This window comes from Eschscholzia californica, unplaced genomic scaffold (genome assembly GCF_041429995.1).
Source record: "Eschscholzia californica isolate CP2 unplaced genomic scaffold, dmEscCali1.0.p SCAF_5, whole genome shotgun sequence".
Taxonomy (NCBI): domain Eukaryota; kingdom Viridiplantae; phylum Streptophyta; class Magnoliopsida; order Ranunculales; family Papaveraceae; genus Eschscholzia; species Eschscholzia californica.
In genome coordinates, this window is record NW_028238472.1 from 51,548,113 (window position 1) to 51,568,939 (window position 20,827).

The 20,827-nt window shown below is 34.1% G+C and overlaps 1 protein-coding gene and 1 pseudogene across 2 annotated transcripts; both read right to left on the bottom strand.

Annotated features, from left to right (window-relative positions):
- Positions 1 to 4,965: 4,965 nt before the first annotated feature.
- LOC147540395 (pentatricopeptide repeat-containing protein At5g52850, chloroplastic pseudogene) lies at positions 4,966 to 6,781 on the bottom strand (annotated as a pseudogene).
- LOC147540396 (calnexin homolog 1-like) lies at positions 5,529 to 14,194 on the bottom strand. Of its 2 annotated transcripts, XM_086639048.1 has the most exons (6): positions 14,051 to 14,189; positions 13,879 to 13,948; positions 11,454 to 12,820; positions 11,303 to 11,366; positions 9,471 to 9,557; positions 5,529 to 7,065 (listed from the first exon to the last, which is right to left on the bottom strand). In XM_086639048.1, exons 1-5 carry the CDS (start codon positions 14,132 to 14,134, stop codon positions 9,538 to 9,540), a joined length of 1,605 nt encoding a protein of 534 aa, XP_086495174.1. In that variant the 5' UTR covers positions 14,135 to 14,189; the 3' UTR covers positions 5,529 to 7,065; positions 9,471 to 9,537. The 2 variants fall into 2 exon arrangements, with proteins under 2 accessions (XP_086495174.1, XP_086495175.1); XM_086639049.1 differs by lacking the exons at positions 5,529 to 7,065; positions 9,471 to 9,557 and having other exon boundaries at positions 10,924 to 11,366; positions 14,051 to 14,194.
- Between the last annotated feature and the right edge of the window lie 6,633 nt (positions 14,195 to 20,827).

The window sequence follows — 20,827 nt, forward strand, 5'->3', positions numbered from 1 at the left end:
TACCAGATTTCAATCACGGAATATATTGAAGATTTTGGTTACTTTCCATTGAAACGTGATTGGAGAGAGAAAGTTGAGATAGAAATGGAAAAAATATCTTTAACAGTTTAGAATGTAAATCACGTTTTGATATTAAAGAAGGTTAATATAGGTATTAAATCTTTAATATGTATTATATGGATTTGTGTTTTCTCTCTAGATGAGACCAAAAGGACTAGATATCCATTTAAATTATTATTTTGGTTTTGAAATCTTTTTTAGGATTATAGAGGACTATATCTCCTATTAGGACCCGTTTTTTGGGCTATAAACTCAAAATTTTTTATAAATATTACTCTTTTATATAAAGATACAGGAAATTGGGTCCAACTAATTACTTTTCTAAGTGAAAAATACAAGTTATACGTTGTTCGTTTAAAAATTCAACATTTTTTGTAATTTTTTTTGCAATTAGTTGCAAACTTTTGACAAGCAGTTGCAATCCTCTCTTACAAACCAGTTACAAACTTCTTTCAAGAAGTTGTAAATTACAAAAATATCTAAGGAGTTAAAGACTTGAAAAAATTAAGTGATCATTTTTCACCAAAACAAAAAATTTATTGAGAGTCTTAACCAAATTTCTCTTACAGATAAGTCACAATAACAAAAACTAAACGTCATCTTTTTTTAGTTATTTCAAATAGTAATTTTCCAATCTATGTTTATATTTTGTATTTTGTGTACTCCTACCTTCAAATTTCGAAAAGTAATGGTGTCTTTCTCATTCGACGAGATTGAAGATCGAAGAAACATTCAAAGTTGAGAATCCTAAAACACGATGATCAACAAAATTGTAGCTAATCAACCAAGAAAAAGGATTGAAAAAATATGAAATCCACATGAACGAATTCAACATATAGGATTACCAAAACATTTCAATTTCTCTTTCTAACGTATGGAGATGAAGCACTATGAAAATAGACACAAAGTAAATCTAAACAAAAATATTTTTTGTTTGCGTTGGGATCAACAGTTCTTCCAATTTTATCTCTCACTGTTGCACTTCAACCTCTACTAGCATGATTTTCTCCAATCACATTAATTGCAGCCGTGATGTTCTTTAACGATCATCAGACATTAAAAGTAGAACCTAAACCAAGATGGCCTAACCCAAATTCAGTTTCAATAGTTTGCAAACCATTTGCAATGTTTTGCAGTAGATTTTGCAGTAGTTTGCAAAACTTTACAAATAAGGTTACAATGGCTTGTAAACATTTGCAATACTAGCAGCAGATGCAATTGTTTGCAATCTTTTGCGACATAATTACAACAATTTGTAATTCTTTGCAAACATGGTTATAATGGGTTGAAAACCATTTACAATATTTCGCAGCAGAGATTGTAATATGTTTGCAAATGATTTGCTGTAAGTTTGCAATAAGTTTGAAAATTGGTTTTCATTTTTTATCTCTCAACCTAAAATAAAAAAGGGAAATGATAAAGTGACTTAGAATTTGGTACTTAGAGGATGACATGTTTCCTCATTTGGAAACAAAAGCGGTCCCCACGGTAGTCAAATTTTGAAATTTCTTTATCTTTTAGTGTTTTTTAGTGTGTTCTACGTCATTATGTCATCCTCTAAGTCACCTTCTAAGTCATTATAGTATCTCCCAAAAAGGGAAATTTATTTCGCTGTTATGTCTATTAAAAAGTTGATCTTGTCACTAGAGGGAGTGAAAATGTAAGATTCTTCTATATTGTAATTTGTTTTTCTTTCATCCAACCTGTTTGCAGAGTGATTTAAACTTCTTGCAACTACTTGCAAGGTCTTGTAAATTGTTTGCGAAGGCTTGTAAACTGTGAGGAGCTGAATTTGCGGGTCAAGAACTCAATGGAACGGGGGTGTGGACTTTAAGTATGATCGTCGCGCGTAGTTAACTTATGGGCATACGACCTTGGGCTTTAACATGTCTCACAAGAAATGAAACACATGTGAGCGTAAGATATCCTTGGGACACAGGGATGGTGTAGCCAAAGAAACTCTGATAGTCAAGTCAGTAAATTTGTTCGAGAGATTACAAATACGAGAGGTGATGCGTCTAAAATATTATCGTCAATCAGAGTGTGACGCGGTTCGTAGACTGATCGGAGTTCGATCTATACGGGTTAGTCAGACTTCCGATGAAAAGGAAATGTGTGGAATGGTCACACAAGGGATTTTCTGCCTAAACTTAGAGGGTGTTTGATTTTTTAGCACTTATAAGTGCTACCACTTACTAAGTGATTATCACTTAGTACGTGATATCGTTTGTAAGTGATATGGCGTTTGTTTTCTATTACTTCTAAGTGCTTGATTTTTGTTTTTTTTATTAATTATAAATATCATAAAAATGAGGAATTGTCTATTTTGACCTTAAAGTATTTACATATTAGCATTTCATACTAATTCATTATGCTCGCGAGTTTGGACATAAGAGAATTACGGTTTATGAATACTTTATGTTGAAACTATTAACCTCAAATAATTAAAAATTATGAAGGAGAAAGAACTTACGTTGCATCCTGGAGTTTGGGTGGTTCCGTGATTAATGAAGGAAGAGATGTGAAAAAATTTTAAGAGAAAAGTTTAGGTGAAGGATGAGTGAAGAAGGAAAATGGTCATTGATAAAGTCATAAAAAGAATTTTACTTATCAATTGTTTAAGATTTTCTTTTTAGTTATAATTATATTGGTAATTATTATATTCGGTTGGGATATAAATGTCTTTTTTAGCACTTAGAAAGTAAGTGCAAAAAAATAAGCTCCAAGTTGGAGCTTACTTTTTTACACTTTGACCCCACTTACTAGTGATATTCACTTATTAAGTGAAAAAACAAACGGCCTAAAATTGCCGGCCCGCACTTATTAAGTGAAAATCACTTAGTGAGAGAGACAATGACAGCCTTATGTAGTTACTTGCATTTCACTTGTTAAAGTTTCTTTTGAATTATTAGGGTTATTGACAAATATATCTCATAAGAAAAATTGTCTTTTTTTTTTGTTGAACTAAAAAAAGAATCTGATAAAAGAATTGTCTTTAAGAGTATTTTAAAGTGCCTACAAAATATTAATTAATTAGTTAATTTCTCTTAACAAAGTTTTTTAGAAACTGTTCTCATAAATTCAAAGAGGATTCGTAAAAGCAACCAAATAAAACAAAATAAAAATGTAAAAGTGAAGATCGTCTACCAAATCAGTATTTCAGTGTAGAAATAAAGTTTTATGTAGATCCATACTTATATAGGGCTTTTATCTGTGGGGATCACTTTTTCTAGATTATAATCAAAATTAATGTTAAATTTTTTTTTTGTTAAAAAAATTAATGTCAATTTTAAACATAAACAACTAAAAACTTTGTCCAACGGATTCGTTTAAATAGAGATATTTTTTTTGTACATTATGGTTGATTGTCAAAGAGGGGGTATTGGGTTAAATAGAGATATTTTTTTTTACATTATGGTTGATTGTCAAAGAGGGGGTATTGGGTCAAAAGAATATCTCGGAGTCCACCTCCGTTTAATAAAGGTTTTTTTTTTTTTTTTTTGATGAAGGCCGTTTAATAAAGGTTAAACTAGAAGCTTCCTAATGGAATAACCCAAAGAAAACAGAACTTCTATATCCTTTTTAAGCATCAAGTATTGGTATTATCTAAAAATCTATGACCTTTGTAAAAGAAGAAAAGTTGATTTGAATTATTAATAATGATAGAATGGTACATCAAGTTCAAGTTTAGAATGGACAAATTAAAAAGATAACTATACACACAAATATAAGTAAAAGTTCAAGTTCAGAATGGACAAGTGTTTCGAAATACTTTATCTTTATTTCATGTAATTACAGCAATAAATAAAGTAAAAATAGGATTAGATAGACTATTTTGTTTCATAAAAATGTTAATAATGAGAAGAGGAAGGGTAAAATAGTTTTTTTTTTTTTTCTGTTTTGGGGGTTTGGAACTGTTATAAATAACATATTTTTGAAAAAGGAAGTCCAATATGCAAATCTGAAAAAAAAAAAAATCCAAACAGCAAGTCAATTATAAGAAAGAGGGTCTAAACAGTAAATCTTCCAAAAAAGGAATATAACCACAAGAGTACTGGACCAAAAACTGATCACAGACCACAGTCATTTGGAAAATAACCGTATTAAGTTTTAGGTCGGTTCATACTTATATAAAGCATTCTTCTAGTATAGTGGGGAACTGGGGATCACTTTTTCTCTACTATCATTGTTGCCTAGATTATAGTCACAATCAACATCAATTTCAAACTTAAACAACCATAATCAAGTCAATTTAAGGTACATTATAATTTTATAATCTCATTATCTTTGTTGGTCGGTTCAAATTAGGACCAAAACACATGGTGGGGTTTTAACTCATCCCTCATCCCTCATAAGACATAAATGAGTGAAGTTTATATTGGTTGAATGATCACAATTCACATCAAGGTTTCTTTAATATCGCCTTCAAACAATTACCATAATAATTTTGAGGAATGGGTTATCCAAAATTTACATGTACTATAGTAGAGTAATTGTGATAGTCTCACATGTTTGGGAGAGTGTCTGAAGCCTGGATTATGCGTGCATGCACAAGCTTGGTACGTTTCTATGACTTTTGGATGGGTTCAAGGAGCCTTCGCCACGAACAAAACTCGTACTTGTTGGACTCAGGTCAGGGTATCAAAAGCGATGACAATATCGGTAATAGCTAGAACTTGAGACATTTCAAATAATAGACAATAAAATAGACAGACTCACCGAGCTACAATTCTTCCTCATATTTGATCATCTCATTGTATGCCCGCTGGTAACACTGGGCGAAGAAATTTTCTGTCTCAAGGAAACACAATCTGACCGTCTATCAGAAACCATTTACCAATAGTCACCACATGAACAATCGCCTAGTTTGAACAACTAAAAGCGTCTCTCACAATTATCTCCCTATCAACTAATTAACTTGCTGACAAGCTTTGCAAAACTATGACAATCTATGCAAATCCGCAAGTTCTTGATTATTCGAATGGGAACGATCCAAGGTGTATTTAGAAGACCAAAAGCAATTGCCAACTTCTCACTATTATACAACAAACTTGGATCATCACTATACTTGTATCCCATTCTATTCAAATCATTCCTCAATGATTCTATCTTTTCATGAATCATTTTAATCTGTGGATGTGATTGATCTCCTGCTACGAAGTGATGGATTTTGCTTCTTGTTTCTATCCAACTCTTTCCTTGATTCTTTTTCAACCCTCTGTCTCTCATCATCTGTCGTGTCAATTCCCCAAATTTCAGCTTTCCTGCATCAGCATAAAGATTTACAAGTAACACATAAACAGCAGGATCTAATGGGTCAAGCTTTAGAGCACGGCTCGCTACATCATCCCCCATAGCTACATCTTTATGTAACTTGCAGGAACTCAACAAGGTTTTGTAGGTTAAGGCATCTGGTTGAAAAGGCATTCTTCTTATTTCAGCCATGGCTTCCTCAAGTCGCCCAGCACGGCCTAGGAGATCGATTAGACAAATATAATGATCTAATTGTGGTTCTATTCCATAAATATCACTCATGGTGTAAAAATACTCAGATACCTTTTTCAATCAAACCACCATGACTACAAGCATAAAGCACTAACAAGAGCGTTATTTGGTCAGGCTGGATCCCTTTCAAGATCATATCTTCGAAGCGTAAGAGGGCAGATGAAACTTTGCCATTCGAACCCAACCCAGATATCAAAACATTCCAAGACACCACATTTGGGTCCAAGATTTCTGAATAAGCTCTTTCTACATCATTTACGAAACCACATTTTCCGTATAAATCAACAGGTCCATTCAAGACCGAAATCCAACTTCCTAAACCACATTTCACAGAGTAGCAGTGAAGCTGCTTTCCAGGTTCAATGGCAGCTAAGCTTGCTGATGCAGATAAAAAACTAGCCATACTAAAACCATCGATCTTAACATTATCATTGAACATACTGGAGATGGTTTTTAAAGTCATTTCGTGATTAGCCGTCCGGTTAATTCCTGCAGCCAAATTTGTATAAGTTATGGCATCTCGTGTGGTCATCTTATTTACAACATTCCAAGCATCATGTACCAAACCAATTCTAGCATAAACATCTACTAGTATATTAACAACCGTAATTACGGAATCTTGTCTTAATTTAAGAACATACCCATGGACATTTCTTACTTGCTCTGATATAACACAGCTCTTGAGAATCCCACTGAGAGTGACAGAATTAGGCTGAAAACCGAGAACTCGCATGTCTCCAAATGCCTGAAAAGCCTCATTTTCGAGCCCATGTTGACTAAAACCAGTAATCAGAGAAGTCCATGAAACAAGATTTGGTGAGCTTATCTCTTCGAAAGCTCTTAAAGCATCTCTCACCACTGGAGAGCTTTTCATGTACATATCAACAAGCGAATTTCCAACAGGATCATCCCATTCTAATCCAACCGTGATCACTCGAGAGTGAATTTGCTTCCCAAGATCACAGGAAGGGATAGATGCACAAGTGTTCAAAATTCCAGCATAAGTGAAAGACTTTGGCACTATTCCTTTAAACTGCATTTCATTATATAAAGAAATTGCAGTGTCGAAATCTAAAATTTGAGTATATCCTGTAATCAAAGTTGTTATTAACCAGACATCTGATTCTGAAATCTGGGTCGAGATATTCTCTGCATCTTCCATTCTCTTTCATATTAAATACGTATCAACCAGAGATTTGACAAGTTGGTGTTGCATAGGTAGCGTCGAGATTGTGGAGCTGTTCCATGAGTTGGTTCCTTCTATCCTTGAACAGATCGAGACGTGTTGTTAGTTCTAACAGTGTTGATGAAGCTGCAGATGGATGATGTCCTGGACTATATTAACATTGATTTTCTGTTAGACCCAGAAAGTCATGCATATATTTATACATGTATCGCTTCTTCAGAATCAACTGCGCGGAACTCATCTGCGGAAAAACTAGTAGATGCCTCAGTACTTTTACAATCACCCAAGCTTGCTGATTTGCCTGCCATACACAGCTTTCGTGATGCAGGGAGATTTTCAGAAGATTTTCTGAAAATCTTATATATCATCAAATAGGTTATTTTAGTAGTTTCCTATTTTTTTTAGTAGAGAATTGTTAATTTTAGTAATTTTATATTTTTAGGAAACCTTCTAGGTTTTAGATTATAGTATTTTATTTATTTAGAAGTTGTTATTAGAATTTGATTAGGTTTAGGAAAGTAGTATTTTATTTATTAGAAATTGTTATTTGAGTTTGATTAGGTTAAGAAAACCCTAAGTCTATATAAAGGGGGATCTAGGAGTTGTTTTATTCATTCAAGTTTATCAATAAAATTCAGTATTTAGTAGTAAATCTTCTTAGTTTCGGTTCTATAGTCTTTACACGGAGTTCTAAGGCTCTTTTCTAGGTTTTAAAAGTTTTAGACGGAGTTCTAATTCTTTTTCGGAATTTTCCGCTGCGTCAGTTGGCATCAAGAGCGAGGATTTGCCTGGTTCGATATCATCTACGCGAAGATCACTTTAGAACACATCGATGGATTTGCCAAAGATGCATCTAAAGTTGGTTTAAAAAAAAAAAAAATCAGATTATTATTAGTATTCTCTATTTTGTTATCAATCGCTCAATATGGAGAATTACTATCATGGTAACAGTTTTTCAGTTCAAGTGTACCCACGTAGAGAGTATAATGAGTATAAGATCAACGAAGAAATACCAATTTTCGATGGGTATTCAACTATTGAAGAGTTTTTCGATTGGCTAGATAAGGTCGAACGACATGTCACTAATAAGTGTGCTACTATTCTCAATGAGCAGGTAGTTAAAATCATTGTTTATAGACTTAGAGGTAGTGCTGCAGATTGGTGGGATCAATTACAACTTCTAAGGAAGAGACAAAGAAGGGCTCCAATTCAGAGTTGGCCGTCTATGAAAGAGAACTTGAAGGAGTGGTTCTTACCTCCTGATTATCAACAACACTTGTTAAGGATATACCACAACTGTAGACAAGGGTTGCGTTCAGTGAGTGAGTACTATGAGGAGTTTTCAAAATTGGCTCAAAGAAACAATACGGAGAGCATTATAGAATATGAAGATGTTGTAGCAAATCGATTTTTAAGCGGATTAAAATTTAGTTTGCGAGAAAAAGTGGGGATAGCTACAGTATGGACTATTCAGGAGGCGTACAACTTAGCCCTAAAAATTGTAGCTCAGGAACGGGAATATAGGAAGTTTGGATTTCGGAGGGAAGAACAACCTCACTTAAACATTAAAAAGGTAAAAATAGCTCCCGTAGAGAATGTTGAACCACCACAAATTGTGAGCATAGAAAATTCAAGTAATATTACTCACGAATCAAAATCTAACATTATTGTGTTCACGGATAAGTCTCCAAATATCAATTTACACGATGAAGGATTTGTTTCTGAAGAAGTTGGTCAGAAAATTGAGTCAATTGAAGTCGTTCAAAACGTTGTTCAAGAAATTGAGTCAGTTGTTAACAAAATTGAGTTAAAGGAAGTTGTTCAGGAAATTGAGACAAAGAACGTTGTTCAGGAAATTGAAGTGGTTCAGAAAATTGAATCAAAGGAAGTTGATTCAAAAGAAGAACTTCGCAAGTTAGACTTTGATCCAATTAAAATTCCTTCATACGAAGATCCATTCTCAGAATTATGCGAATCTCAAATTGTTTCACATGGATTGACAAGTAATTTTATTCGAAAGTCATCATCGAAGTTCATAATTTTCAATCACTATACTCATGATCTGTACAAGTTTATTTTTGGGCTGAAAAGTGAGTTTGGGTCAAATCACAAATATGGACAGAAAATATTCTACGTCATAATAAAATCGTTAGTCAAATCTAAAAGTTTGGTAATTCCTATGCATAGTTCACGAGAAGGATATATCAAGGGAGTATCAATCAAGATAACATTCAAGTCAATCAGTAAACTCGAGGCGAGTTTCTTTGAAGTGGAGGAGACTGATGCAGGGAGATTTTCAGAAGATTTTCTGAAAATCTTATATATCATCAAATAGGTTATTTTAGTAGTTTCCTATTTTTTTTAGTAGAGAATTGTTAATTTTAGTAATTTTATATTTTTAGGAAACCTTCTAGGTTTTAGATTATAGTATTTTATTTATTTAGAAGTTGTTATTAGAATTTGATTAGGTTTAGGAAAGTAGTATTTTATTTATTAGAAATTGTTATTTGAGTTTGATTAGGTTAAGAAAACCCTAAGTCTATATAAAGGGGGATCTAGGAGTTGTTTTATTCATTCAAGTTTATCAATAAAATTCAGTATTTAGTAGTAAATCTTCTTAGTTTCGGTTCTATAGTCTTTAGACGGAGTTCTAAGGCTCTTTTCTAGGTTTTAAAAGTTTTAGACGGAGTTCTAATTCTTTTTCGGAATTTTCCGCTGCGTCATTTCGGAATAGCTGCTTCCTGTTATTGGGAGACAAAAATACATGCTCCTTCATGCTCCGTGTATCAGCTCCTATTGAGGTCTCCTGTATCAAAAAATTACGTAAATGAACTTCACCTTCAAATTTATTTCTTGACGTACTCCTAGAATATTTTTTTGAACTGACTAGTGACTAGATTATCAGTTTGTGACTCTTCTTTGTCCTTCCACATTATGCATCTGTTTGTGAGAAATACACATACCAGTGGATGAACCGGAAAACAGAAAGCAGTAATTGGTTTACGGCCTTACGGGTACTGATATATAGATCATTAGATTAATTGGGGTAGACAAGTGAAAGATTTGGAGAGAAATACAGAAGGCAACAGTCATATCAAAATTTTGTTGAAGAACCATCCTGCAACTGAAACAGTTGCAAAGTTAATTTAACATCTCTGAACTCCAAAATATTATAGGCTGCTCAATCAGGAGAAGCTCAGTAACGGCTCCTATCACTCTATTAGAACAAACCCCTCTAATCTCAAATGGAAAATCAGCCTGAGTTTCCCTAACAAATTACTAATGCAATTGGTTTCCTATCCACCTGGGGACCACATCCACACCAAACCTTTTACTTCACTTATTTTTTCTCGAATTAAGCTTTAACGAGTGCCTGTTGAGTTTAAAAGATCGCTTCTTCAGTCTATCTACATGAGCAGATTATTGCAAAATAAATGATAGAAACTCAAAAGATAAAGGTTAATACAACTTCTGGAATATATATATATATATATATATATATATATATATATATATAATCTCAGAAACTGAAAAATTTTGTTAGACGGGCTTGGTGGATGTGGAACGTTGTATCTGTAGAGAGATCGGTCTGACATTGATTAACTAGGGGGCCATTTGGGAAATAACCCTTATAGATTTACCAAATTCGACAAATAATGTCCGAGGCCTAGCGGAGCTAATTTCTGCAATATACACTCAGTTACATATTCTTAACTTTACTTAAAAGTTCGATCGAAGTATTTATCTAAGCTGAAGAAAAAAGTTTTACTTCAGCAGTCCACTCGCACTCAGGTGAAACGTTTTAGTTTTTCGGAGATTTTGTGAAAGTTATATTCTTTAGAGCTACAAATCTTATAGCTGTGAGCTTTCTTTTATGACTATAAGGGATTATATAGCAATAGCTCTATTAGGGTAAAGATGGTATTTCTCGGTGAAATAGTCTAGCACATTGAACATGTTAACCTAGACAAGTGACCACACCGTAGATGTTCAAGCATTACTTTAAATGTTTCTAATTCTTCATCTTCCGGAAAACCACCATTTGGTATAGATGTCAGGGTTACCCATATTTGGCTTGTCCATGAACATTTTACAAATCCTTCTATTTTTTTTAATGGATCATTGATGCAATCGAACACGAAAAAGTGGTTAAGTATGATGAACTCAACTCATGACACATCAAAATCACCAAGCATTGTATACCTCAACTTAAACTCATCTGCAATTACACATGTCACACACATACAATTACACAAATATAAAACGTATCACGGAGTACATCTAAACCTCATACAGATAACTACAACGAAGAATCCCACAGGTCACACACATACAAATATATAACGTATCATGTAGTACATACCCATTAAACCTCATACCGATAACTACAACGAAGAACACCACAAGAAATGGTTAACGAAAGATTACTTGTGCCTGGGTAGGCTAGAGTTACTTCCATCTCGTAATGGCACATGGAGATGCGGTCAAGTATGTTTTTGTTGTCTTGAGAGCGAAGAGGACTACATGAAATGTTCAACGAAATAGCAGGACCTTGCTCGCCTCGAGTTATATTAACTGCGTAATTGCACCCACTGAAGAGATCAAGTAGCTTCATCTGCATCAAGAATTCACAGTTTCACACACATTCCTTTTTCGAGGTACACAGAAGAAAATGATAAGTTCGAAAAGCAAGAAAAATTACCAAGTTATAGGGCAAATGCTCATCGGATGGTTCTTTAGCCTTTTCGTTTTCTTTTTCAGCTTTGAATTTCGGCTTCCATGCTTTCTCTCTGTATGTTTCTGCGTCTTCCTCGCTAGTTGCTATCAAGATGTTGTCAAAAACGATACCATCTCCCATTGTCCAAATTTCAATTCCAATGGCTGCAATTATTTCAATAGTAGGCTTGTCAAGCTCATAGTAGTCAGGGTTGGGAATCTCCTTAGCCTTCCAAGTGCTCTTGTAGTTGGGGTTGTCAATCAGAGGCTCGCGACATGTTCTTCTGTAAGCTGACTCCAATATTGGGATCTCGATCTTGGGCGTGCCACAGCTGACTCCATTCTCTTCATTGTCCCAGTCTTCTAGCTTCATTGGGTTAGGATTCTCAGTCTTCTCATGCTCATTACTGAACCATGACTCATATTGTACTCCTTCATCTCCAATCTTTTTCTGTGCATCTTCATCCCAATCGTTATGCTTCACTGCTTCCCCCTTTGGGATTTTTACCTGTTCAGTGCTTACAGGCGGCTCATAGTCATCTCGGTTCATGAAATTAACATGTTTATTCTGCTTCCCATCAATAATATTAGGTTCGTCGAGCTCATTGTAGTCAGGAATGAGAATCTCCTTAACCTTCCAAGTGACCCTGTAGTTTGAGTTGTCAATCATAGGCAGATGACATGTTCCTCTGCGAGCTGACCAGACAATCGGAATCTTGATCATAGGTGTATCACAGTGACCATTACAGAACCATGCCTCGGAGTGTACTGCTTCTTCATCTCCTATTTTTGTCGGTGCATCTTCATCCCAGTCCTGAGGCTTCTTATCATCAGGATCAGGAATCGTTTGGGCAGGGATTAAAGGCGGCTCAAAGTCATATAGGTTCAAGAAATTAGCATGTTTTCTCTGGTTCCCGTCAATAAGAATCACCAAGTCATTGTTAGGCTTCAAAATAGCAGTATAGACATGGGAGAGTTTGTCAGATGGGACACGCGGGGGCGACTTAAGATGGTGCTCGACGAACTCCCCAGTCCTTGGATTCTTGTGCTTCAAAACAAAGTGAACCTTATTCTTCGAACCACATTTATCAGGTCCAAACATGATCGAGTACGGGGACTCATTGTCGAATTCCTCTGGTTTCCATCCACCATCTTGAGGAGTAAGGTATTTCAGGTACGCACCACCACATTCAAGTCCATTTTCGAGACGTATCTCAAACTGTAGCACAGTGGTTCTGCCATTAGGATCGAAAGGCTCATTGAGTTCTCTCACTATGGCGTACTTTTTCGCCTTCTCACTCACAACAAGTCCATAATCATCATGTCCCTCAGTTTTAGCATGCTTCCATGTACCTGTAAATACAACATACTTGATGTCTAGAGGTATGGAGTTATGGTTTCAACAATAGATACAAAGTAAACTAGTATAGTGAAGAGACAGATTATTTGTCAGCCCTAATTTTTCTCATTGTTGGTAATATGAATCTGACTCATCAGACTCCAAAAATATCCAAAATCAACCTAATCAGTCATTCAGACAAATAAACTCTCCAAAATCTGACTCAATTCATTTCAGACCTTGAGTCCATGTTTGTAAGATAATCAGAGAGTTCCTAAGACTGGCCTATAGGTGTAAGCTCAAGTTCAGTAAGTGTCTGAGGCCTTCTGGCTGGCCTCGTTGACCCAAGGACGTATATAACCATAATTCAACCCTAATAAACAAAATATCATATAAACAAGCATAGATCCTAAGTAGTTATATTGGGATTTCTAATTCAGGTGAATCACTGTACCTGGAAAAGGAAGGACCTTTGTTGGGAAAACACCTTGTAATGAGGGTTTCTCTTCATTTCAATTACCACAACAGGATATCAATCTGAACCCTCAAATTTTCTTCCTGAAAAACTAGAGTAGGTATCTTGGGTTTCTATAAACCTAGTTTCTTTCTCAAATAAAAAGGGCTTTTTGTTTGGAATGAGAAGATTTGTTTGTGTTTTTGAAGGGCTAGCAAAGACCATGATTAGCAACAGTTTATAACCATCAGAAAAAATTAGCTACAGTTTTATCAAAAGACCAATGATTAGTTTTAGCGACGATTTATAACAGTTGGCAAGTGTTCTTTCCAGGAATAACAAACTCATTTCGAAAAACCATTCTTCGATATGGTATTATTGGTGACGATTTTAAAACCATCAGTACTAAATCTCAAGAAAAGACCACGATTTATCTTTTAGCGACAGTTTGTAGCAGTTGCCAAATTTTCCTTTCCAGGAATAACAACGTAGTTTCGAACAGCTTTAAATAACCATACGTGATATGGTATGGCAACGGTCTTAAAACCGTCAGTAATAATACAGTAAAAAACCGTTGCCATTAAAGTTGAGATTCTTGTAGTGAGAATTAGAACCTACCTTGATATTGATCCTTGTCTGAAACAATCCACTTCCCTTCAAATTCTTCTTCAAATGATTCATAAAACACCTGTTTTAAAATAAACAAATCGCAGATTAATCCAATTTTTGTTTTTGTCAAGTTGGACTATATAGATTCCTATGATGAGTGAAATTGGGTTTTGATTCTCACCACATTGGAAGCACATAGCTGAAAAATCGAAACCAGAGCAATAAGACCCAAAACATTTTCCCAATAGAACCAATTTGCTGCCATTAGAAGAAGAAGAAGAAGAAGAAGAAGAAGAAGAAGAAGAAGAAGAAGAAGAAGAAGAAGAAGAAGAAGAAGAAGAATGCTCAAAAGCTTTGAACCTGAATTTTCTTCCTTTTATTTTTGAGTTGAGACCCCATATATAGTAATTATGAGGATAGATCCGACGGTCATTTCCTCAAGGAATCTACACCTGGAAGGCATGGACCGCTTGATATTTGTTAAAAGTCAAATGGTGCGGCTTTCATTAGACACTAGTTGGACTAAGAAAGTAAGAACTTAAGGAAAGAAAAAGAAAATCAAAGAAAGGGAAAAGTAGGGGTGAGCAGAAACCGAACCAATTGGCCGAACCAAACCAAGTCGAACCGTACCAACCGATTTTTAGGCCGAACCGATCACCGTTCGACTCGGTTCGGCCGAAAAACCGAACAACCCTAATTCGGCTTGGTTTGGCCTCGACTTGAGTTTCTAGAAACCGCCCAAACCGACCGAACCTTAAGGAAAAATGAAATAATAAATTTGTAAAGTTAGAAAGTGCTAAACTAAAAAGTAAAAAAATTAGAAAACCCCTAATCGAATCTTCCATACTACGCCTCCTCCCTAGTTGTTGTTGTCGGCTTCATCAACCACCTATTCAACTTGATTGAAAAGTTTTGAAGGTAAGTCTTCACTGATTTTCTATTTACCACAACCTATTCTTAGTTAATAACTTACAATTATAGATTTTCTATTCGTACTTCTATTTATTTATTTATTTATTTTTGTAATCGTGGAAAAGTACGATGAATTTTTAATTTTTATTTTCAGCATATGTAATGGTGGAAAAGTATGATAAGTTCTTAATTTTTATTTTCGGTGTATGCAATGAAATGAATGACATTAGTTTACAATTTTCTCTAAATTGTGATCGGTTAAACCGATCAATCGAACTCAGCCGAGCCGAACCAAACCGAGTCGAACCATGTCGACCGGCCGAATGTTCGGCTCGACTTCGGCTGACGATTTAGTCAAACCGTCACTTATTGGTTTGGCTTCGGCTCGAGCCAAAACCGAAAAAAACCGACCGTTGCTCACCCCTAGGGAAAAGATAGAGGTATAGGATGAGAGAAGAGAGAGAGGAGGAGAGAAGAAGACAGAGAAGGGATGAGAAAATGAGAAAAAAGAAAATGGTGGTGGGGGTGGAGGTTGGTTGTAAGTGGTGGTTGTAAGGGATGAGAAAGTGAGGTGAATGATGAGAATTAGGGGGTAAAAGACAATTTGATTTTTGGACTAAAAATAAGGTTGTTCCGTAAGTTTATTTTAATTGACCAAATCTTTATTTCCAAAAACTTTCTTGGATTTTTTATTATGCAATTATGTAGAACATCCTAATGGTATGGAACAAGAAAAATCAGGTGGATTCTGGACAAGAATCTTATGTGGTTTGTTTTGATTTACGGTTTAGTGGATTAGAATTGTCGAAAATGTAAATCTCTACAAACTACACAGAATTTATATCTAGAGTCTGCTTGATTTTTCTTGTTCATTAACATTTTTCTTAATCTAAGTAATAAGTATTTGTGTATTCTATTATGGTGCATTAAAGTTGTCATAGATTTAGGATACACTATTTGACAATTAATGGATTTTCGTTATCTCAAACAAAATAATATCCAAAAATTAAAAAATGCAAAAGGCGGAAAATTATAAATATTATTTTATACATAAGTGACAATTACACATAATAAACGTGATACTTTTTACTTATTTTGAAAATACTTTTCCAGTATATTTTTGTAGTATTTTATATTTTGTGGAGATATCTCGGGGTGAAGCTACATAGGGTCTTGTGGGGGGCACGTGCCCCCACAAAGACCCATGTAATCTGCCTTTGCCACTCCAAGTCTAACAAAGCTCAATAACAGTGGTCCATGCCACTGACGGTACTTTATTATGTATTTTTTTAATTACTCATGCTAAGATCACTTTTGCTGGTTGGGAAGACCCAAACTATGTATTTTTTTTTTTACTTACTTAGGCTAAGATCATTTTTGGTGGTTGGGAAGAACTAAACAGAAGATTGTGTTTCTGATTGAGAAAATCAACTTTCATTTAGTTTGTGAACTTGAAATTTCAATTTAAAATAAAATACTGCTTTTGGATGGGGTGTCCCTCTTACCAATGGGGTTGGACAATATTCCTTGATGAAAGCTTGTTAAAAGTAAGCACAATAGCAGAAGCTACACAAATTCTCATAAATTTAAATAGGACTTTTATACACTAGATTTCAGCATCACTTGGGATTAGTAAAAGCAACCAAAAAAAAACAAAATAATAAACCGAAAAGAAAAGTTTCTCACCCAATTCAGTGTGAAATTAAGTTGTAGGTGGGGTCACACTTACATTGAACACTACTAGTCTTATTAGAAAATGGTTGTTTAGGTCTAAAAAATTATTATAATAACTAAAAAAGCCTAGACTTTTTTCTATTAGGTAGAAGTTACCACAATATTATGTGTAATAATAGGTGAAGTTTAAAATAATATTGATAATTATTATTAAGGTCATTTTTTTTCTTTATCATTCCCACAATACCCTTACTTAATAAAACTATCCCTCTCTCTCTAAAAACACATTTAGGTTTTTTTTCTTTCTTCTACTCGTTCTTCTTCTTTTACCTGTTCTTCTTCTTCTTCTTCAAATCATCTTATTCTTCTTCGAATCATCTTCTTCTTCTTAGAATCATCTTCTTCTTCTTAGAATCATCTTCTTCTTGACTCGACCTAAGTTTGAGGTTCCTGTTCTTCATCTTCTTCATCCAAAGATGATGAGTTTGATGTTCCATATGGTGGTCCTCTTGGATCAAACTATGGTGGTAAGAAGAAGAGAAATTTGATAATTATAATTGTAGCTGGTGTTTTGGGTGTTGTTGTTTCATTGTTGTTTGGGTTTGCTATTTGGTGGTGGTTCTTCTTAAGAACTGGTCAATTTGATAATCAATTAGAACAAGGGCATCAATCAATTCTCACTTTGCTTTCTTTATATAAGTCAATCTTTATACCTCCAAATCTCTTACTTGCTTTCACACAGACTCTTCCTACTTTCATAATGTGATCAATATATGAACCAAGCCAACAGATATACGAGAGATATTTTACCCAATTCAAAGGTATGAACTATGAAGCCTCAAAAGTAAGCCTCAAAAGTGAAAACAACTCAGTTTGCATTGTCGCACATGCAAACACATGTTTGCATTGTCGCACATGCAAACACATGTTTGCAAAATCACAAATGCAAACACTTGTTTGCAATATCGCAAATGCAAACACTTGTTTGCAAACGTTTGTTTGCAGAACTGAACAGATTGCTACAAACAGTTGTTTGCATAACAGATTGTGCAAACACGTGTTTGCAGAAAAACGTAAGCGAAAAAACACCGTATTTTTCTGGTTTTTTTTTTTGAAAAAAAGTATTGAAAGTGGATCTTGTTAGAAAGCTAATGAAAAATCATTTCTAAATACATAAATTTTATTGAAATCCGACATCTCAAACAAAAATTATATCGATTTAAAGTTTAAAGAAAAATAAAAGAATTTAGTTACACAAAAAGACAAAAAAGAATAATTTAGTCTTTGTATACTTTTTGACCTGAATAATAATTTTCAAATGTTTTGTGCTTTTCTACTCATTTTCAATATTATTTTGACCTTTCTAGTTATTACCCCTAGTCTTATATTAGGAAGCTGATAGATGGAACTATTCATCCCCTCCCTCTAATAACGTAAGGAATATTTTAGTCTTTTTTTTTAAATGTAAAGAGACTAGAATACCTCTTGTCTTATTCGCTGTCTAAACAGGGAAGCGTACAAGGAGGATCGTGTATCATCTCCCTTGTATCAGCCGAGATTACTTTTTTCTAGATTATATTTGACAATCATCATCTTTGCCTAGGTTATAGTCACAATTAAGGTAACTTTCAAACTCAAACAACCACTCATATAGTTTTATAATCTAAATAGTAGTATATGATATTGGTCGGTTCACTTTAGGACCAAAAGTCCGGTTTAATCAATCTCTCATCTAACTCAAGAGAGACAGGAAAAGAGCAAACAAGTGAAATTCATATTGGTTGAATGCATGGGCGGATCCATGGGGGTGTGAGGGGGTGCGACCGCACCCCAGGGATCCTCTCCAAAAACAAAAATTGAAATAGTGGTAGTAGCAATTTTTTTTATATATGTTTGTATAACTATATATAATATAGGTCTAGTAATGTATGATTATGATGTGAAGAAATGTTTGGCTTAGTGGTGAGGGCTTGGGTAAACTTTGGTCTTGAGTGCGGGGTCATGGGAATGAAACCCTCCACAAGCATTTTATGTAATTTTTTTGTATGTATGTGTGTATTACTATATGTCTAATCATGCGTACGAATGATAGTAAGTAGAGTTTGGCTTAGCGGTTTAACTATTTTATGTTAGTGAAATTGATAATGAGTCGGTTATGCGAATATTTCGAAACATAAACTCTCTTAGAAGAATTGAGTTTGTAATCGTTGATGTATTAATATAATTAATGAATACAAGTATGTTGTTAGTTATTGTGTTTGCAAAAAAAAAAAAAAAAAAATTTAGGTATGTAAGTTTGCAGCCCCTAAGTGAAAAGTCTGGATCCGTCCCTGGTTGAATGATAACATATTAATATTCTTATTGAAGAGATCACCTTGGAACCCCATCATTTTTAATAACTATTGAGGGTTTGTTTTTGAAGAAAAGAAAAAAGAAAAAGGCTAGTATTAAGTACATGTACATGAGTATATAGGGAAAAAAGAATCTGCAGAAAGACGATTTTTCAATTTCCTGTCCAACTAAAAATAATAATGATATGAAAGAATAATAAACTATTTTTGTACTCTTCCATTATCCAGAATATTCAAGTTCAACTAGAGATATTTGGTGAAACTTACATATTCTCTATTTGTTATTCAATTTTTGTGAAAGAAGCATATTTGTTGTTTGTTCAAAGAGGGGTGTTGGGTCAAAAGAATCTTTTAGCCCACTTGGACTTATTTCAAATGTGGTACTATCTAAAAACCTATGACCTTTGTAAAAGAAGAAAAGTAGATTTTAATTAATAATGATAAAGTGGCAATCAAGCTATTGATGCATGGGTATAAATGTATCCATTTTATTCATGCTACTTCCCACTTTAAGACCAAAGAAAGGTGTGGCTTCTCTAGTATAGACATGCATCCTGTTCACAGAGGGAACAACAAGATAATTGAAGGAGATGTTTTTAGGACTGAAATTAAAGATGAAAACATTGAGAGTTTTTTTTTTTTTTTGCAGGTGTACCACTTCATAAATCTAAGGATAATCTATTTGTGGAATTTCTTTATAGATAGAATTTTATCTAGAGATCTGATGGTGAGGGCCTCAGGGGCCAAGTCATACTAACGGTACGAGCTTGGACCCATTGAATCAACCACCTGTTTGTTTGTTTTTCTTTTTAGAACTAACAACCTGTTTGTTATCCTTCTTATTACATTTATAAGTCATTTTTTTGTTGTTGAAACATTTATGTGTCATTTTGAAAATTCAATTTTTAAAGAAAACATCATTGATTTATGTAGTTAAATTAAAGCTAGACCGCTCCTGAATTTTATCTTTATTAAGACAACTAGCGAAAGAGTAAAAGATTTATTGATACTTCTAGAAAAAAAAGTAAAAAATCCATATACTCTATTTTTTAGAAATAGAACTTTAGACATAGACAACCCAAAAGGTATTACGACATGCAAATGTGAGAGGAGAGAGTAAGAGCATCTCCAATGCAAGACTCAAGAAAAACTCTAAAATTCCTATATGTCAAGTGTGAAAAATGAATCTCTAAATGGTCTCTTTCTTATTTGGTCATTTAGAGACACATTTATTGCAAAATTTTCTCCAATGCAACACTCAAGAGAATGGGAGAAATTCTAAAAACCTATACTTTAGTTTAAAAGTAATTGATTTGCTTATGTGGCACTTAGAGATCCTCAAGAGGACGCTCTAAATTTAGAGTGTCCTCTTAAGGATCTCAAAAGTAAATCTTGACACATTACTTTAGAGATTCATGTTAAGTTTTGTATTGGAAATGGATTTTAAAGAAAAACTCTAAAAAAATCTTATGTGGCACTCTAAGATTTAGAGTTTGAGTGTTGCATTAGAGATGCTCTAACAGGATTAATCAGAAAACGTAGCACAAAACATACATTTTCAGATTTTATATAAGAGGTTTGTTTGTTGTGTTGAACCTGTGGACAACGTCTGCTTGCAATCCTCTAATGTTAGTTATCACCATTTGGTCTCATCCCTCTTTAAGTTCATAAAATTCTAAGATCTAACTTCGATAAAAACGCTTTGTCATCAAAATTTATGTCATGTAATTAAAACAATGAATAAAACAAAGGTAAGATTAGGTGGATTTTCAAGCCCATGACCCTATTTGTAAACTCAACCAAATAAAACAAAACAAAAGTCCAAAAGTGAAGTTTCTCAATCAATCCAGAGTAGAAGTTAGATTTTAAGTGGATCCGTACTTAGAGCATCTCCAATGCAAAACTCAAAAAAATCTCCATTCATCATATGTGTCAAGTTTCAATTGAGATTCTCACTCCTACGTGGCGTTAATAGAGATCTTCAATTTTTTGTTGTCTCCAATGCAAAACTCTAAACTTAT

Bases quoted from the DNA above. Each gene is read 5' to 3' on its own strand.
- LOC147540396 (XM_086639049.1), bottom strand. From the start codon at position 14,134: ATGGCAGCAAATTGGTTCTATTGGGAAAATGTTTTGGGTCTTATTGCT. The intron at 13,949-14,050 runs GTGAGAATCAAA...ATTTTAAAACAG, and splicing joins AGCTATGTGCTTCCAATGTG to GTGTTTTATGAATCATTTGA. The intron at 12,821-13,878 runs GTAGGTTCTAAT...TTGTATTTACAG, and splicing joins AGACAAGGATCAATATCAAG to GTACATGGAAGCATGCTAAA.